Raw genomic sequence first — 17,500 nt, 5'->3', positions numbered from 1 at the left:
AATAGGATTTTGTTGTCCCTTAGAAAGCAACTCTGAACGGTACGAATTTGTTCGTTTATTTATTACTTTCTTTTTTCGCTTTTTTTAATTACCCCATCATCCCTTTCATACACCTTGGCAATGCGATGATTGAAACGAAAAAAAGAAAAAGAAAAGAAAAATCCGAAAAAGGATGGAAAGCAAAAAAAGAGCATTGGCGGAAGTAAGTAGATCAGATAAAAAAATAATGTCTCTTTTAATTGAAAGTTATCCGACAGTTAGGCGACTACTCGAAAACTTGGGATTACGAGGAAAGTGTGAGAGAAAGGGAAAGAGAAGGGAGAAGGGCGAAGAGAAAGAACGAGGGAGGGAGGGAGGGAGCAAGCAACGACGTTGTGATTTATTTCTTGCCATCGAGGAGAAAGAAGGCAGTGCAACGTAAGTTAAAAGTTTCGTGGAGGATCAAAAAGAAGAAGAAGAAGAAGAAGAAGAAGAAGAAAGAAAGAAAAGAAAAGAAAAGAGAGAAGGAAAATAAAAGCGCGAATAGAGAAAGAGAAATATCAAAGACACGGGGTGTTTTATAAGAGTGAGATATTTTATTACCGCGTATCGCGAGTTAAAAGGAGGAGGAGGAGTGGAAGTAGAGGGAGTAGTAATAGTAAGAAGAAGAAGAAGAAGAAGAAGAAGAAGAAGAAGAAGTAGCTTATATACCGGAAAGATAGAGATATAATGTATTGTGTTACGTTCTAACGATCTAACGTGACGAGAAGAGAAAATCTAGTGGATATTAGCAGGAAGGTGAAGGAGGAAAAGGAATAGGAGAAGAAGGAAGACAAGACAGAAGGGGGGAGTAAAATTAGGAAGAGTAAAGGAACGAAATAGCTAATGGAATTCATTGATGATTCTCAAGATGATGTCAAGAGAATTCGAACTGGATAATGGAGCACACGAAGTGACCGTAGAAGAGGGACGCTCCGTTAACGTGTGACTTGTGGAAAATTAGCCGAGTACAATTAAGATGTACCCCGCGCCGGCGAGACACCCAGCCGCTCCCGTAAGTACTTATTTATTTTTATTTATTGTATATGCATGGGTTTTATTTAAACTGTTCAGAATAAATTAGAGGATCATGGAAGGTTGTTACACCGAACAGGTTTTGTAACATTAATCGAGGAAACGAGAGGAAAGATAAATAAAAAAAAAAAAAGAAAAAAGAATATAAAAAAGAAAAGATAGAGAAAAAGAGAAAAGTTAGTTGGGAAAACTGTGAATTGATCTTTTCTTTTTTTTTCCTCAGGCATATCTAAGTATTTATAATTCCAGAAATGATGTGCCATGTTTACGGTGCACAATGAATGCGATATGCGATCCTCTAATTGTTTTGAATGATACGTAATATTTATCTAGTATTGGTGTGTTATTGTAACCCTTTTCTTCTATTATTAAAGATGACTAAAAGTCAGGCGGATATTTATCAAAGATGACTGTGGTCAGTCGACAAAATTTTTGTTTCATTCGTTAACACACATTGTTGACCGTCTATTATCCGCATAAAAAGAAAAAGAAAAAAAAAAAGAGAAAGAAAGAAAAAAGTTTCGCAACCGTTGACTATATTTATAATTAAATTTTCATATCGTTATTTAAATTATATTAAAATATTAAAAATTCTAGAGAATTGATAATACATCAAAGTATAGCTAAGACTATACAACAGAACAAACAATGTTATAATAATGCAATTTTCTTACACAATTTTATACTTTAATAATTATATAAGTTGCGTGCATATGCAAGCACGAATATACTCTTGACAGGCCAACAATGTTTTAAGACTTTAAGTGAACTTTAGATGAACTATTAAAGAACTTTAAAGGAACGTAACATATCTTCATATCTTTCAAGTAACTATAACGTTATTTATCAAATATATTATTATTTATAAAATAAATATATATATATATATATTCATTTATAATTCGTTCTATATTCGTTTGATATAAATCAAATGAAAAATCGATCTCATTTATATAATAGGATATTGTATCAGATGTTACAGTCTGCTGTAGCGAAATCCTTTTTCTCTTTTCTTCTTCTTCTTCTTTTTTCGTTTCTTTTTCTTTTTCTATTTCGTCTTTGTCTCCTCTTAACTGTTTCCTTTCCTACGTGACGTCACCTTCGTGCTACTCGTTTAAACTCAACTCATAAAACTCTTCCGACCCTCTTCTTGTTCTTTTTTTCTTTCTCTTCTTTTTTCTAAAATTATATCTCTTTTCTTCCTTTTTCACTTTTCTTTCTATTTTCAACCTTCAAACACACACACACACACACACACACATTTAAATGTTTCGTAAAAATTTCGTTACACAAAGTTATTTATACACATACCTATATACCTGTGTACGTACGTAGATACATAAAAAAAGAAAAAATTGGTCTCTCTCGTTTCACACTTCTAATGGGAACGTTTTTAATTAGTCGACGCATTAAAAAAGTTTATCTTCGAAAAAGTTACTTCGTATTCCGAACCTCCCTGTATTTTACATCTACGCGTTTAATGGCCAAACGTGTGTAAATACTAGAATTTATTTACTGGTACGATCTTAAAAGAAGAAAAAAAAAGAAAAATAAAAAAAATCTTTGATTACTTAATAGAGACGTAGGAATCGGTGAAACGAAGGGATCGGTGGGTGGAAATAGAAAGGGGTTGAGGAAGTAGTACGATAAGAAGACGAAAGGTTCCTTTAACACGAGTTATTTTATTCATTCGAAAAAGGTAGAATTTTTTACGTCCTTTTTCATTTCTCCTTCTATTTTTCTCTTCTCTCTCTCTCTCTCTCTCTCTCTCTCTCTCTCTCTCTCTCTCTCTCCTTTCTCTCTCTCTCTGTCTCTTTCGTCTTTGCATCATAGTAATTTCACGCGTCGGATAACCTCAAAGTCCTTTACATCGTGACAAGATCACCATTTGAGTTTGCTAACACACGTACACGCACATGTACACGTGCACAAACACGCGCGCATGCACACATATGAGTCCGTTAGAAGAAATTGTGAAGATTATTTATAGAGGCATAAGTCAACGTACAACAATTGCCGTTCGTAGAAGTAACCATTGACGATACGCTTGAACGTATATTTGTCTGTCTCTCTCTCTTTCTCTCTCTCTCGCTCTCTCTCTCTCTCTCTCTATATCTATCTATCTATCTCTTTTGTTAGACGTGGGTGTTCTCATCAGCTGATTGCCCTCTTCTTGGCACTACTCATTAAAATGTGTACATACGATAGAAGATGACGGAGACAGAGAGGAGATAGATAGATAGATAGATAGATAGACAATTTATATGTCTATTATATATATATATATATATATATATATGATATTTATATTATTGTCTTACCAAGGACTTAATTAATTTCCTAAGAAGGAAGCACGTGTCTTATGAAAACTCAAAGTACATAGTTTAATGTTCGATATTTTGAAAAGGAAGAAAGAGAATGGATTTTGAATTTACCTCTTGAATGATAAATTACTAGAGTGAATTCTGGAATGGTCGACTCACTCTCTTCTTTACTTGGCAAGCAAACAAATGATAGGCTGCTCTCTAGCATCGCGTTCTTTCTCTCTCTCGTAACTCCTAACTCGTTCCTTTGTAATAAAAGCGGACGCAAGCTTTGCACGATGATCTCGTTTGAAGATTGTTGTTTCGTCGGTATAATACGGGTTTCTGGTTCCAAGATGAAAACTCATGGAAAATCTTAAGCGCATCGTCGTGCGACACAACGACAAAGAAAGAAATAGATCATTGCGAAAGGCACGTTGTTGCGATATGATTCTCTTCTTTTCTTTTTTTTTTCTTTTGCCTTTCCCCCCACCCCTTTTTTCTCTTTTTTAATTCCCTGTCGATTATTAAAAAAATGAAATAAAAAGAAAAATAATAATAATAAAAAAGAAAGAAGAAAAAGAAAGCAAAAAAATAGAACAAAAAAAGAAAGGTGTATCGAGAAAATTGGATTCGATATCGGCGACGAGAAAAAGAGCGACGTATCCGCTTCGTGATTTATCGGAATGCGAGGAGATTAATCATTTTAATTGCACGCACGAATCGCTTCTATATCGATTTAGGATTTCTCTGCCAATACACGACGCGTTATAAACGCTCGAACGTGTTTCTACCGATTCGCGAACGTCAAATTATAGTTATGGTTAAGGTAAAATCGCAACGTGCTTCCTATTTATATGTGAATTTTTGTTTTATTTTTTTTCTTCTTTTTCTTTTTCTTTTTTTTTTTTTTTACCACGAATTTATGACGGTTTCGATCGATCAATCGATCGATCGATCGACCGATACATTTGCAAAAGTATTGTTATGCTATTGAAAGCTTTATTATTTTGAAGTAAGTATTATACACAGAATGCAGAGAGTTATATCGATTCTATTTCTCTCTCTCTCTCTCTCTCTCTCTCTCTCTCTCTCACTCCCTCACTCTCTCTCTCTCTCCCTCTCTCTCTCATCCTTTTGTTTTTTAGCAAAAATGGCTTTACAATTATAACGCGTTCGAGCAATAAAACTAATTAGTCGTTGCCAGAGTATTTCGTGAAAATCTCTATAAATGTTACACCGTTAAAATCGATACTAAAATCATACGATCGATAGAAAAAAAGAGAGAGAAAGTGAGAGGAAAAATGAGAGAGATCATTTATACTAACACTACCTTTTATTCATGTTTATTCGTTCCACATATGCGTGTATGCGTGTGCATATATATTTGCAGAAAAATAACATGATAATAATTGAAGCAATACGTCGATGAAAAGCGTTCGAACATGCGAGACGATAAAATAAATACGAAATATACATTTTCTATAGATTTTCTATCGCTTTTCACGATTCGCACATCTTATAATCTACACGAGAAATCATGAGTTATACATAGATACCGACGTTAATATTTCCTCGTTTAAATTTGCTCGCATGAAAAACCGAAAATTGTTAATACATAAATACATACGTATGTATATACGTACATGTATGTACGTATGTATGTACTCGTTTGACTAAGCAAATAGTACGCTCGTTAAATGAGCAAAAGCTCAGACACAATTTAAACGTACCTTTATTAACAATTACTAGCCTCGCAAATTCTTAGCAGGTCCGCTTTGTTGATTCGTGCCTGGCATTACGGACAAAGGATTAAAAAAAAAAAAGAAAAAAGAAAGAAAAAGAAAGAAAGAAAGAAAAGAAAAGGAAAAGGAAAAGGAAAAGAAAAAGAAGAAAGGAAAAAGAAAAGATAAAGCAAAAAAAAATACCACCGCTTTGTTTTCTCCTCCCCCGTTCTCTTCCCTACCCTTTTGCTCTTTTATTTTTGCCTCTGCGTATCACCCTCTTTACCCTACTACGCCCCCTCCAACCCTCTCTCCCCTCTTACTTCTCGTCCTTTACTCTGCACTTCCTCCTTTTCTTTCTTCGACCCTTCTCTTCTCTTCTCTTCTCTTCTCTTTTCTTCTCTTTTTTCTCCTCTCCTCCCTTCCCCGCCCCCATCCCATCCCCCATCTTTACTACTTCTTGTTACTTTTTCAACGTTTATGCGACTCATGCACCAGATTCTTGCGATTCGGACTACCTAAAAAATGTTGCAAATCTTTTCTGGTTATTAACCCTTTCACTACAGTAGAAAAGGCTCCAAGAAGGTTATTGTTAAACAGAAGTTCGGGTCATAAGTGTACACTGTACAACCGAGGGGTCTTTTGTAAGAGGGAGCTATGCCAGAACAGTAAAGTTTTGAGATATGAAGGCTTTTTGTGAAAAGTAGTGTTCCTATAGAAATTGCATTATTAGGGTTATTATTTTTTTATTTGAACTTATTAATGTGAGAGTGATATGTCTCTCTCTCTCTCTCTTTCTCTCTCTCTTTCTCTCTCTGTCTGGAAAAATGTTTTATTTTTTATTTTATTTTCTTTTATTCTTAAATCTGAAAATTGGATTAAAAAAGAAGCTTTAGAAAAACTTGTTCTCATATTACAATATATACATATATATATTTTTATCTAGAAGCCAGAAATTTTCCCACGTAGCTATAAATTAATGAATAATAATCAGACACAAAGAGATACGAGAATTAATAATAAAAAAAAAAAATAAAAAAAAAAGAATTCGAATTTTCAACATTTCCTTCAACATTATATTGTATCGGATCCGTCCATTCACATATAGGGTTTCTGACGCGAATCGAATTTTTTCGATAATAAAAATTATTATCATGACAATAAAAATAAAAGAGATACGGGACAATAAATAAAATATTACCATAGCGACGAGAGTATTTCAAATAGGAAGACTATGATCGAACAAATCAAAAATGTTATATTTAAATAATATCTGAATGATAGAACAACAAACGAGCTTCTGTATTTACAAAAGAGCATAAATACCTTCGATGGAAAACGCCTTTACAATCATCCAATTTTTGACCGCATTTAGGAAAAGTCGGGACGGTGACAAATCATCCCTTTCAACCCTTATCAAACTTACACTTCGAATTTTCTCCAACGTCCTTTCAATCGAGCAGCGTTGCTACGCATACATACATAAATAGAGACATATGTATAATAAATCCAGAAAGTAAAAATTGCGAAGCAATGAAAATCGAACCTTTAATGTAGCAACCTGTTATCCGTGGCCGTATTTTGCATCTAGGGACTTCGATATCGGAATCCCTAGCTGCAACATCATTATCAGCGTTCAAAAGAGCAAGTGTTTCGATTGAAAAAAAATTTATAAGCGTTTTTGTTTATTTATTTATCTTTTTTCCTTTTTGTTTCAGTTCGTTGAAAATAAAAGTCGACATTTTTTTCTCCATGACGGTTCATTTTAATAAAATAATAATAATGGAACATTGTCTGGTTCGTAACGTTTGCATTTAAACAAAAAAGAAAGTATAAAAATGAATCAGTTCAAATTTACATTTAAAAAAGTAAAGAGAGAAAAAAAATACAAGATTAATAACTAAAATTGTTTCTTTTTTTCTTGTTGTTCACGCTTTTATTTAAGCGAATATATTAGATCGTTTTTTATAATATTTTTTTTCGCATTAAAATTTTTAAAATGTACCTGTTCTGGTGCTACGAAATAATATACCTATATTACGAACAAATCATCGATACTTGCTATTTTAATAAGTGTTTTATTTATCGAGGAGACTCGAATCGTTCCTATTAACGGAAATATTAAATTCACCGTTGCTTCGTTATTTTATTATTCGTTCGAACGATTACAAGATTTTTATTATCTCACGTTTGAAAAAATTTTATCATTTCTTTAACGAAGACATATAATCGCGTTATATTCGATCGTTCATTTGTTATAATTGTTCTAATTGTTGGATGATACATTGGTAACGTAGAGTTAGTTTAAACGCATATCGATTCGCGAAAATCAAATTGATACAAGTGAAAAATAAGCAGGAATTGTGCCCTCCGAGGAGCAAATGAAAATTTGGCGATAACAATCGCTGATCAAATTGCATGACAAATAAATCTCTCTCTCTCTCTCTCTCTCTCTCTCTCTCTCATTGAAACGAAACCGGATCGAGTTCGCTACGGAGAGCCGTAAATTGAAATGTTCGGTGTTCGATGACGTATTCTAGAAAAATAAACAAAAAAATGAACAAAAAAAAAAGTAAAGAAAAGAGAAATAAAAAATAAATAAATAAACAAATAAAGAAAAAAGAAAACTTAGATCACCGTCGATGAAAGGGTTCGAAATTATAGGGGATATATAATATTCAACCATATTGGGCAAGCGTATTTATCTTATACTTCATCATCATTTGCTTGAACGATTGAAGCGAGAAGAAAATATGGACATACGTGCATACATATGTACATACATGTACACACACATACATATATCGTTCATAATTGATTTATTTTAATGAGGCAGCGAAAATTTTTCTATCACTTTTTTCGCTCCGTTGAAAGCTAAATCCGCTGGTGAACAAGTATTAAAAGCGAATTTAAGTGAAACGAATTTGAAAAAAGAAAAGAAAAGAAAAAAGAATTTTCTCAAAAATCCTACGAACTATAGTGAAAAACTCTTGTAACCGCGACGAATATCTTTCCGTGATGTTAAATATTTTATCCCTTACTCGTACCGGTTTTATTAATTTTCTTTTTCCCCTCTCGCGGAATAATGAAAACGTTTCAAAAGTTTTTTTTTTCTCTTTTCTTCTTCTTTTTTTTATTTCTCATTTTTTCTTTTTCTTTTCCTTTTTCTTTTTATTATTATTCACAAGAGACTCTTCTTCCATTGTCGCCGTACCAGTTGAACATCCTGAAATTCTCTTACGATCCTCTTTATGATACGGACAGGCATAATTCAGTGTCTTCTTTGTATACCTTGCAACGTTCGGCAAAACTTTTCGACCGAATTTCTCTCTCCGGGCTTTTCTACTTTCTCTTTCTTTATCTACCTCTCTCTCTCTCTCTCTCTCCCTCTTTCTTTTCCTTCCCTCCGTTCTAGATCTCTCTTCACTCTTTAGAACTCTCGAAGCTCGTGGTGCAACGCTCGTTAGTCCCCATATATTCCCTCCCTTGGGAAAGTCAACTTGAAAACGATCTGCCGGGTGAATGATGAAAAGCGCATATCGGGTGATTAATCGTGGAGGATTAATTAATCGCGAAAAGATAGGAAAGAGGAGAGACGTGATTTCGTCTGATTAATCCGTCCGAAGGTTTTGCGGTGTAGGTCGTTTGGTGAAATCGTAATCAAACGAATGGTCCTTTTCATGGACGGATGACGAACTATGCCGATGAAGTCTCTCTTTCTCTCTTTCTTTCTCTCTCCTTCTCTTTTCTTCCATTTCATTGTTTTACTCACTTTCTCTCTCTCTCTCTCTCTCTCTCTCTCTCTCTCTCTCTCTCTTTCTCTCTCTGTCTCTCTTTTTCTCGTTGAAATTTCGCTAGAAATCGTGGTGTTCATTTAGGTTTACGATCCGTGCACGCGATCGAGAATCTCACGAGGGGAAGAAAACGATAAGGGTAAGTAAAGCCAAGATGCGTTGTAAACGTTGGGAAAGCGTGCTAGGAAACAAGCACGCTTGAAGCGCAAGCGTTCGAGAGCTTTGATCAAGTAATTGTACGATAAGCTCGACTTTGGCCAGTTCTAGTCAAGTCTCTGCCCAACGTGAATCCATAGACCCGGAGAGTTGCTAGAACTTAGCGATGTTCCTAATTTAGGTTATTCGTGTTACGCCAAGCGTCATCAAGCATTCATCGAGTTACTTAGCGAATTGCTAAGACTTCTCTTAGTGAGTTATCTCGATCCTGTCAGAAAATGTCCTCTTCGAAGTTACCATCATTACAATCTTATAGAATATTCCCAATGATCTAATATTTTTATCGATCTAAACAACAAGAACGAACCTTTATCTTTTTCTTCCTACCTTCCTTTTCTTTTTTCATATTTCGCGAGTAGTAATTAAGAGACCGGTTTGAAAGCTTTTATCGTCAATTTGCCGAAGGTTTCAAAAGCCGATTCTATACATCCCTTAACAATCTCTTTCCAACCACCCTTTCCACGTGTTTATCCAAGACTGTATCGGTGTGTGTGTGTGTGTGTGTGTGTGTACATGCATGCATATACATACATGCATACATATAATACACACACACACACATATATATATATATATATATATATATATATATATAAATAGCGTATACTTATGTCTCTGGGTATTCCCATAGAAGAAAGAAAATAGTGCTCAGTCTGCAAGCCCCGTAATTGGTGGGTTTTAGCGGCATAATTCTTGGCCGAAGGGCATATCACGGGGCCTATAGCCTTTAAGCCGCAGTCCACAAGTTCCATTGGGGTGATCACATACCCTTCACGTCTCTCTCTCTCTCTCTCTCTCTCTCTCTCTCTCTATATATATATATATATATATATATACATACACACATACACATATATATATACACATCTATCTGTATTGCTCTTTCTCTCTAGCTCGTATTCCTCCTACGACTTTCACATACACATCATCCTCGTTCTCGCTCTGTGTACACGGGGGTGCGGGCCGAGCTTTACTCGACTGTTGGGATCCGTTAGGCTCCGGAGTTTGAGGGTAAGAACGGTATGACAAGCATTTGATGAGGGGACCAACGCCGCCCACTGAAATCCTCCTCGATAGAGGTTCTCATCCTGCAACTCTTCTTATGTATTTTACTTCGATCGATTCGACTTACTCCCCACTTCTTTCCCTTCAATCTTACTGTTTGCTTTATTCCCGCATTTTTTATACGAGAGAGTGATTTTTCCTTAAAGTCTCTTTCGAACGAAAACTCTTACTACTTGTTGAATACGTGTGCGTGTGGATGCGTGGACCACTAGGGGATATTACAAAAAAAAAAAAAGGAATAGAACGTAATTTCGAAAGAAAAGAAATTGAGAGAGAAGGGAAGAGAGAGAGAGAGAGAGAGAGAGATTCGTATTTATTATATCCGCTCGAAGAAAATTTTTCCCATGACTTTGTACGTATAGTACTTGCACTAATATCGAATATAAACAGATAGGATTTGATTTCTCGTTTGTTAGTTGAGCAATACATTTGAGATGTCATCGTGGAGTGACTATCGGCGAACATTGCTGAGCGACTAGTTCGACCTCGAGGTCAAATCCGAAACTTTTGTTGGAAAGTTGAACGAGAGGAAAGGCGCCGCGTATACAAGGGGGTGGAAGTGGAAGATGGGGGAGGGGAGTTGGGCAATAGTGGAGAAGTATCGAAGGTTCGAGGTAGCGAACTCTGTAAAGTAGAGGGCGTCCGAAGGGAAAGGGGGAGGGGGGTAGGATGGATCGGGTAGGTGGGTGGGTAGGTGGTTGGTTGGTTGGTTGGTTGGTTGGTTGGTTGGCTGAAAGCGAGAAAGAGAGAGAGAGAGAGAGAGGGAGGGAGAGTGGAGTTAGAGGAGAGACGAGAGCAGCGTTGGGGTCTTCGGACAAGATTGATCGTCACTGGTTCGACTGTGTCGTGGGATCGTCGTAACACACTTGCCCACACCGGGGGAGTTAGAGAGTGTCCTTGTCAGTGATTCTCAGATAGGGTGAAAGGATATGATCGGCCAAATGGGAGAATCGATTGTTGACGAACGTATAATTTTTCAAAGAGTATGAGAACCGCTGTAGGTAGGTTCTTGTCCAACACTTACATTTACATTTACATTTTGAACGAAGAGGATCGACCCCTCGCATACTTTTCTCTCGTTAAGGGACCGCCAACTGTGGACGGAAAAGTTTCCTTCTGAAATACGTATACGCATTTATCTCTCTCTCTCTCTCTCTCTCTCTTTCTCCTCTCTCTTTTTTCTTTCTCATCTTCCTACTCTTTCTCTAACAAACCTATCAATCTTTTTCTTTCTCTCTCTCTTTCTCTCTCGCTTTCTTTCTCTTTCTCTCTTTCTCTCTCGCTCTTCTATGTCGATGAGAAATGATCGTCGCTGCTCCTAGCACAAATCGTTCAATCGGGAATCAAGCGGATCGATCGGAAGAATGTTTCTCGAATTCCAGACGGGGTGATTCCATAAAAGCTACTCGTTGGTTATGGAAGGCCAAACGCGTTCGTATCGATAAACGAACATTTCCTTCGATAAATGCCGATAACCAGTGACACAGAGGGGAGAGAAGAGGAACAGAGAGATAGAAAGTCGAGGATGCGTGATGGAAGACACTTTACGTATTTATTTTTCTATATATGCAGAATTATTACTATCATCCTCGACATCGTCGTCATCGTCATTATAGTTATTATTATGGTCATTATTATTATTGTTATTCTATTTTTTCTTTTTCCAAACGTCTGCCGATCCTGTCTATGTATCTATTTATTCTACCTAGCTCGATCGAAAGAAAGAGAGAGTGCATATATATATATATTCTCTTTTTATACCTACAGACCAATATTGTATGTACATACATATGTACTTATGTATCTCGTAGCTTGTAATTAGGCACGTTTCCATCGCACGTGTTACCCCATCGGTTCTCTAGGAAAAACTTATGTATACCCTTTTTTCTTTTTTTTCCTTGGTTACATTTTCATTCCGTAAGCCTTGAGAAAGGAACAGCTGATGAACGTTCGACGTACTCTTCTTATCTTCTCCTTCTTTGTCCCTATATTATATATGAACGGAATGATTGAACAGTTCTCACACGATTGTCCATTGCTGCGATAGAGAAAGACAGTAAAAAAAAAAAAAAAAAAAGAAAAAGAAAGAAAGAAAGAAAAAAAGGTTTGATAGGTCCGATAGGAGAAAAAACTCCAGGACGACTAGAGATAATAAAAAATGGATGAGAGAAGCAGAGATGGGGATGCGGTCGAGGAGAAAGGGGACGGAAGTGGTTGGAAGAGAAAAAAATGTAAGTAACAAAAAAGTGATAAGAGGTATAGACAGACAGACAGACAGACAGATAGACGTACAGACAGACATACAGATAGACGTACAGACAGACATACAGACAGACATACAGACAGACATACAGACAGACATACAGACGGACAGAGAAAAAGAGAAAGAGAAAGAGAAAGAAAGAGAGACAAAGTTTGGGGTGTAAGGGTAAGACGAGGAACGGTGTGAAGAAGAAGCGAAAGAAGAGGAAGAAGAAGAAAAAAAAAAGTTGCGGCCTTTTTGCGGAAGACAGAAACGATGGCGTTTCTCGTTCGGGTCGCGTGACGAAGACGTTTAACGCGCGCGTATCCGTCGACGACGCGGTCGATCGAAGGCCATTCTCTTGCACAGGGTCTAAGCCCTGCCCGTTACAACGAGCTTTTCAACGACCTCACCAGATGGCTACTCTCCAGCGAACTTTGAACTCGTCTTCTTTTGCTTCTATGTATATACATAATATGGGTATATGTGTTCTTCTGTATGTATATATGTGTGTGCGTGTATGTATGTATGTTGGTATATCTCTTTGCGTGTGCGTCGCGTACTTTGAGTTAAACAAAACATTAATTAAAATCTTATTCTCTCTTTTTCTCTTTCTCTCTCTCTCTCTCTCTCTCTTTTCTCTTTTTTCTTGTTTTTCCTTTTTGTTCTCGTTTTTCTTCTTCTTCTTCTTCTTCTTCCGGGATACGTTTTGAATAGCTTCAAGAATAACGCGCGTACACCTGTCGCGTATTTCCTTTCCATCGAAATACTCAATAATCTCGATAATCGTAGAAATCGAATCTTATTATCTTATATCTTTGACTGATTACTTTAAGAAAAATATCGATAGATTCGAGATTCTAATTGATACGTTTGTTAGCTGTTTAATCTTTTAACTTTTTACGGTATTATGTACGTATATGTTGCATACAACTCCAATGAAATGAGTAGTTTTATATAAACATATACGTTTTTAAAAAATCGACTATTTTGTCGTGATAGGAAAAGTGGAGGTGGGAAGAGGGAGGAAAGGACACATTTTCGCGTTTTTCGATGCGTTTTTCCTTCGCTTAAGAAAAGATATTGTTTCGAGAGGGTGTTGAAACGATAGGGTTAACACGTATAGAATCAATTGTATTTTTACGGGCTTGTCACTCACGCTGTTTAGATCTTATATCATATCTAAGAAAAAGAAAAAGAAATTGAATCATAATTATCAGATTGTATGTAAATATATGATTGGTAATATATTCATTTATTTATTTTCTCTGTGCAAAGTAAAGTTTGCTGACCGTAATGACCGTGAAGGTCTGGTAATATCGATAGAGTTTGTTGACTAACAACATTGGAGTGTTGATTAGTTGTGATTATTCTTTTCAATCCGGGATATTGCTCGAATTCCAGTCGATAGTAGACTGATAACAAGGAATGAAGCTTTCTCGGGAAATCGAAAGATATATACATACAAACATATATATATATATATATATATATATATATATATTGAGAGAGAAAGAGAGAAAGAGAGAGAAAGAGAGAGAGAGAGAGAGGAAGAGCGAGAGTGCGAGAACGTCGACGGCCATTGTGCACCGTGAGGACGACCGCGTGTCCTCTCGAACGTTCGAACACAGACACGCGTACACACGTACACATTCCTACATATTATCCTGGCATACAACGCGACGGAAGGAGGCGAGGAGTCGCATACCCAACTCTCGTATATACATATACACACACACACATTATATATATATACATATATATATATATATATATATACACATCATATACGAAGACGTGTATCTCTAAAACGATGAGGTATTCCTGCCTCTCTGCCCATGGATCACGTCCCTTCGTGTCTGCGGGAAGTAAGGTTACGTCTCTCTCTCTCTCTCTCTCTCTCTCTCTCTCTCTCTCTCCTCTCTCTCTTTCTCTTTCTCTCTCGTGCGGCAACAGCAGCATTGTGCACGCTGCCACGGAACGTCTAACCTATAATAATCATACCGAGAGATGTACAACACGCGGGACTCTCTCCCTCTCTCTCTTTCTCTCTCTCTTTCTCTCTCTCTCTTTCTTTCTCTCTCTCTCTCTCTCTCTCTCTCTGTAACGTGCTCCTTACTCTTCGGTGTGTCTTCTCTTGTGCGCTCGCGCGGCCTACTCAGTCGACACGCAGCCGTAAATACAAGTATTCCATGTATATAGGAACGCGAGCTCGCCCAGTGGTAACATCGTCGCCGATCCGCCATTGCGACACCAATACGAGCTTACTCGTCGAGAGAGAGAGAAAGAGAGAGAGAGAGAGAGAGAGAGAGAGAGAGAGAGAGAGAGAGAAGAGGAGGGAGTGGGAGGTAGTGAGTGAGGGTGAGAGAGGAAGAGGACAAGAACGAGCTTGTGTTTCGCGTATCTCTAACGTAACTTGCAACCAGGTCTTCGGCGTTTCACGTTAATGCAAAATTATACGCGAGTTTGAGCTGCCTACGATCCTACGTCACACACACACACACACGCACGCATATATATATATATATTCCTCCCTCTACCTCCCACCCTCCCTGTCTATTTTCTCCTTTACTCTTTTCTCTTTACGAAATAAATAATATTTTCACGGGAGAATCGTCAACAACGCTGTCGCAACGATATCATCCTACCAGCTGTGTTTGTTTCTACTATCTTTTTTTTTTTCCATATTCTTTTTTCCCTCTTCCTTTTTATTTTTTTGGCCTTTTCTCCGCCTATCATTTTATATATATATATAAAATACAAGAGGAAATGAAATCTCCGCGGTTTCGCGTTATTAAGTGCGCGCGAGCGCGCTCCCGCATCGTCGTACACACATAGATATTTGTTCTACGAATATAGCACACTCGCATATATCGTGTTTATTAGACGTTGTTCGCTTTTAATACCGAACATTGAAAAGTCCAAGGGGAGAGTTGATCTGATTTTCGACTCAGGCTAAATTCTTGAGAGGGTGAGAGAATAGAGGGAAGGTTGAGAAAATGCATTTAAAATAGAATAGAAACCGTAGGAACGATTTATAGCGAATAGTTGAATAAATAAATATCAAATAAATGTATCGAATAGTTTTTACCGAAGAAAACATTTATACAGTTTTATCGAAACAGCGTGCCTTAAGCGTGAACATAATTTCCTTCATCTTTTTCTCTCATCTTTCTATCTCTCTCTCTCTCTCTCTCTCTGTGTGTCATGAATTTCTCGCTCGAACCCTCCATTATTCGAGCATCGAATCGAAAATCTGGTAATATTTCCAGGGTGTGTACGCCTCCTGTCCTACGAGAATTTCTCCACACTTTCCGCAACCCTCCTCTTCCCCTTCTTCCCGCCCTCGTTTCCCCTCATCTCCAGCACCTTTTCCGTCCACTACCCTCCTCCATTTTGTCCGGACGATCGCACCCTTCTGCTCATCTATCCTTTAAATTCGTTTTAGCTTCACCCTCCCGAAAGCAACGCATTGATATTTGTTAGCGCGTATTACGTGCCGACATTGATTGACTCTCCTCGTTTCTCGCTGATCGTTTCACAGAGATTTCGATTTTCGAAATCGTTCGAAAATATTACTCGGACTTTCTTCGGACTTTCCCTCTCCCTCTCTCTCTTTCTCTCTCCTACTTTTTTTATATTTTTCTCTTTTTTCCGCCTTTCCTTTTTTCTTTTGCCCCTTTCTTCTTTTTCATCGTTTTTCTTTTCCCTCTTTCCTCTTCCTTCATTCTTTTTCCACTTTTTTCCCTCCTCTCGTTCTTCCTTTTTCTCTCCTTTTTCTTTTTCCTTTTCCTTTTCTTTTTTTTTCCTTTTTCTTCCCTTTTTCCTGTTCCTCCCTCCCTCCCTCCCTCCCTCCCATCTTTTTCTTCTTTTTCTCGTCGTTTATTTATCGACAGTTCGGCAAGTTCGTAGCCGAATAAAAGGAAAGTAAAGCGTATCGGAAAAGAGTTCTCGGTACGCGTTTCCGCGCCAAAAGTGATTTATGAACATCCCACGACGTTTATTCCGATAAATTATGACAGAATCGGAGGAACAGTCGGCGCTTAACGACATCGTTGTCATAACGATTTTAAAAGGGAAGAGAGAAAAAAAGGAAGAAAGAAAAAAGAATGATAGAGAAAGAGAGAAAAAGGAAAGAAAAAGAACATGGATTACCAACTGGATTAAAAACGTAGATAGTGCGCAAATGTAATGCGGGGTAAGTACGGTGCAACGATCCTTGCTCTCTGCGTTATCATATTTTTAAACGCGTACGTACCATCGACTTCTGTTTATAAAACACAATACGATCAAACATACTCTCTCCGTTCTTTTTCTTTTCACTTTTCCTTTTTTCTTATTCTTTTTTTTTTCCTTTTTATTCCTTTTTTTTTTGCGCCGACCAAGAAACATATTATTATGCCGCACGAGGGAAGTAAAAATCGATCGTTCCAACTCTTCGTCTCGTCTTCGTTTAAAACTTAAATATGTACTCGATAAACTCGAGTGGAAAGTACATAATTGTGTTACGTCTCGTGTTAAATATAAGAAAATAATTTACCTTACCGTGACTTAGATCGTTGAGTCGATAATAGATACCTATAGGTATTAAGGTTTTCATTCGATAGTACGGCATACGCACGTGCGCACGCATACGGAATTGAAAAAAGAGAAGGAGAGGGAGAGAAAAAAATTAAAAGATAAAAGAAAACCGAACCAAGAAAAAATCCCATAAACGTTTTTTTTCCTTATGCGGGAATATAAAGGACACGTTTGACGCATAAATTAACAATGTTCCACATTATAATGGATAATATGGTAATGGATGGAAATAGTCTTCGTAAATATCACTTTGGATCGTTCTACGAATTCTCAGGCTTTTATCTCTGTGTGTGTCTGAGTTTGGTGTGTTTGTATTTGTATGTTTGCATGTCTCTATATCTCTCTATCTATTTCTCTCTCTCTCTCTCTCTCTCTCTTTCTATCTCTCCCGATGAGAGCAATGAGCTCCCGCGAAAGCGACTGTAATTGGTCGCTTTGTACGACGCGTTCCTCCTGTATGTTGGCTCCGTTTATTATTTGCACACAGGATGCATCGTGCAAATGTGTGTGCACACGTGCACG

The 17,500-nt window shown here is 37.2% G+C and overlaps 1 protein-coding gene across 12 annotated transcripts in view; it reads left to right on the top strand.

Moving 5' to 3' along the window:
* The window catches only part of LOC122632348 (protein groucho-like), an 89,853-nt gene that overhangs the window by 7,711 nt on the left and 64,642 nt on the right, over window positions 1–17,500 (top strand). For 10 of the 12 annotated variants that reach the window (XM_043819054.1, XM_043819049.1, XM_043819052.1 and 7 more), the window contains exon 2: window positions 247–1,033. In XM_043819054.1, coding sequence (XP_043674989.1) covers window positions 998–1,033 — 36 coding nt within the window. In that variant the 5' untranslated portion in view covers window positions 247–997. Of the gene's footprint in view, window positions 1,034–17,500 lie in introns of all 12 variants that reach the window. The other 2 variants (XM_043819046.1, XM_043819047.1) reach the window with 2 other exon arrangements.

Source organism: Vespula pensylvanica, chromosome 10, assembly GCF_014466175.1.
Source record: "Vespula pensylvanica isolate Volc-1 chromosome 10, ASM1446617v1, whole genome shotgun sequence".
Lineage (NCBI taxonomy): Eukaryota > Metazoa > Arthropoda > Insecta > Hymenoptera > Vespidae > Vespula > Vespula pensylvanica.
This window is presented reverse-complemented; position numbering and strand designations above follow the sequence as displayed.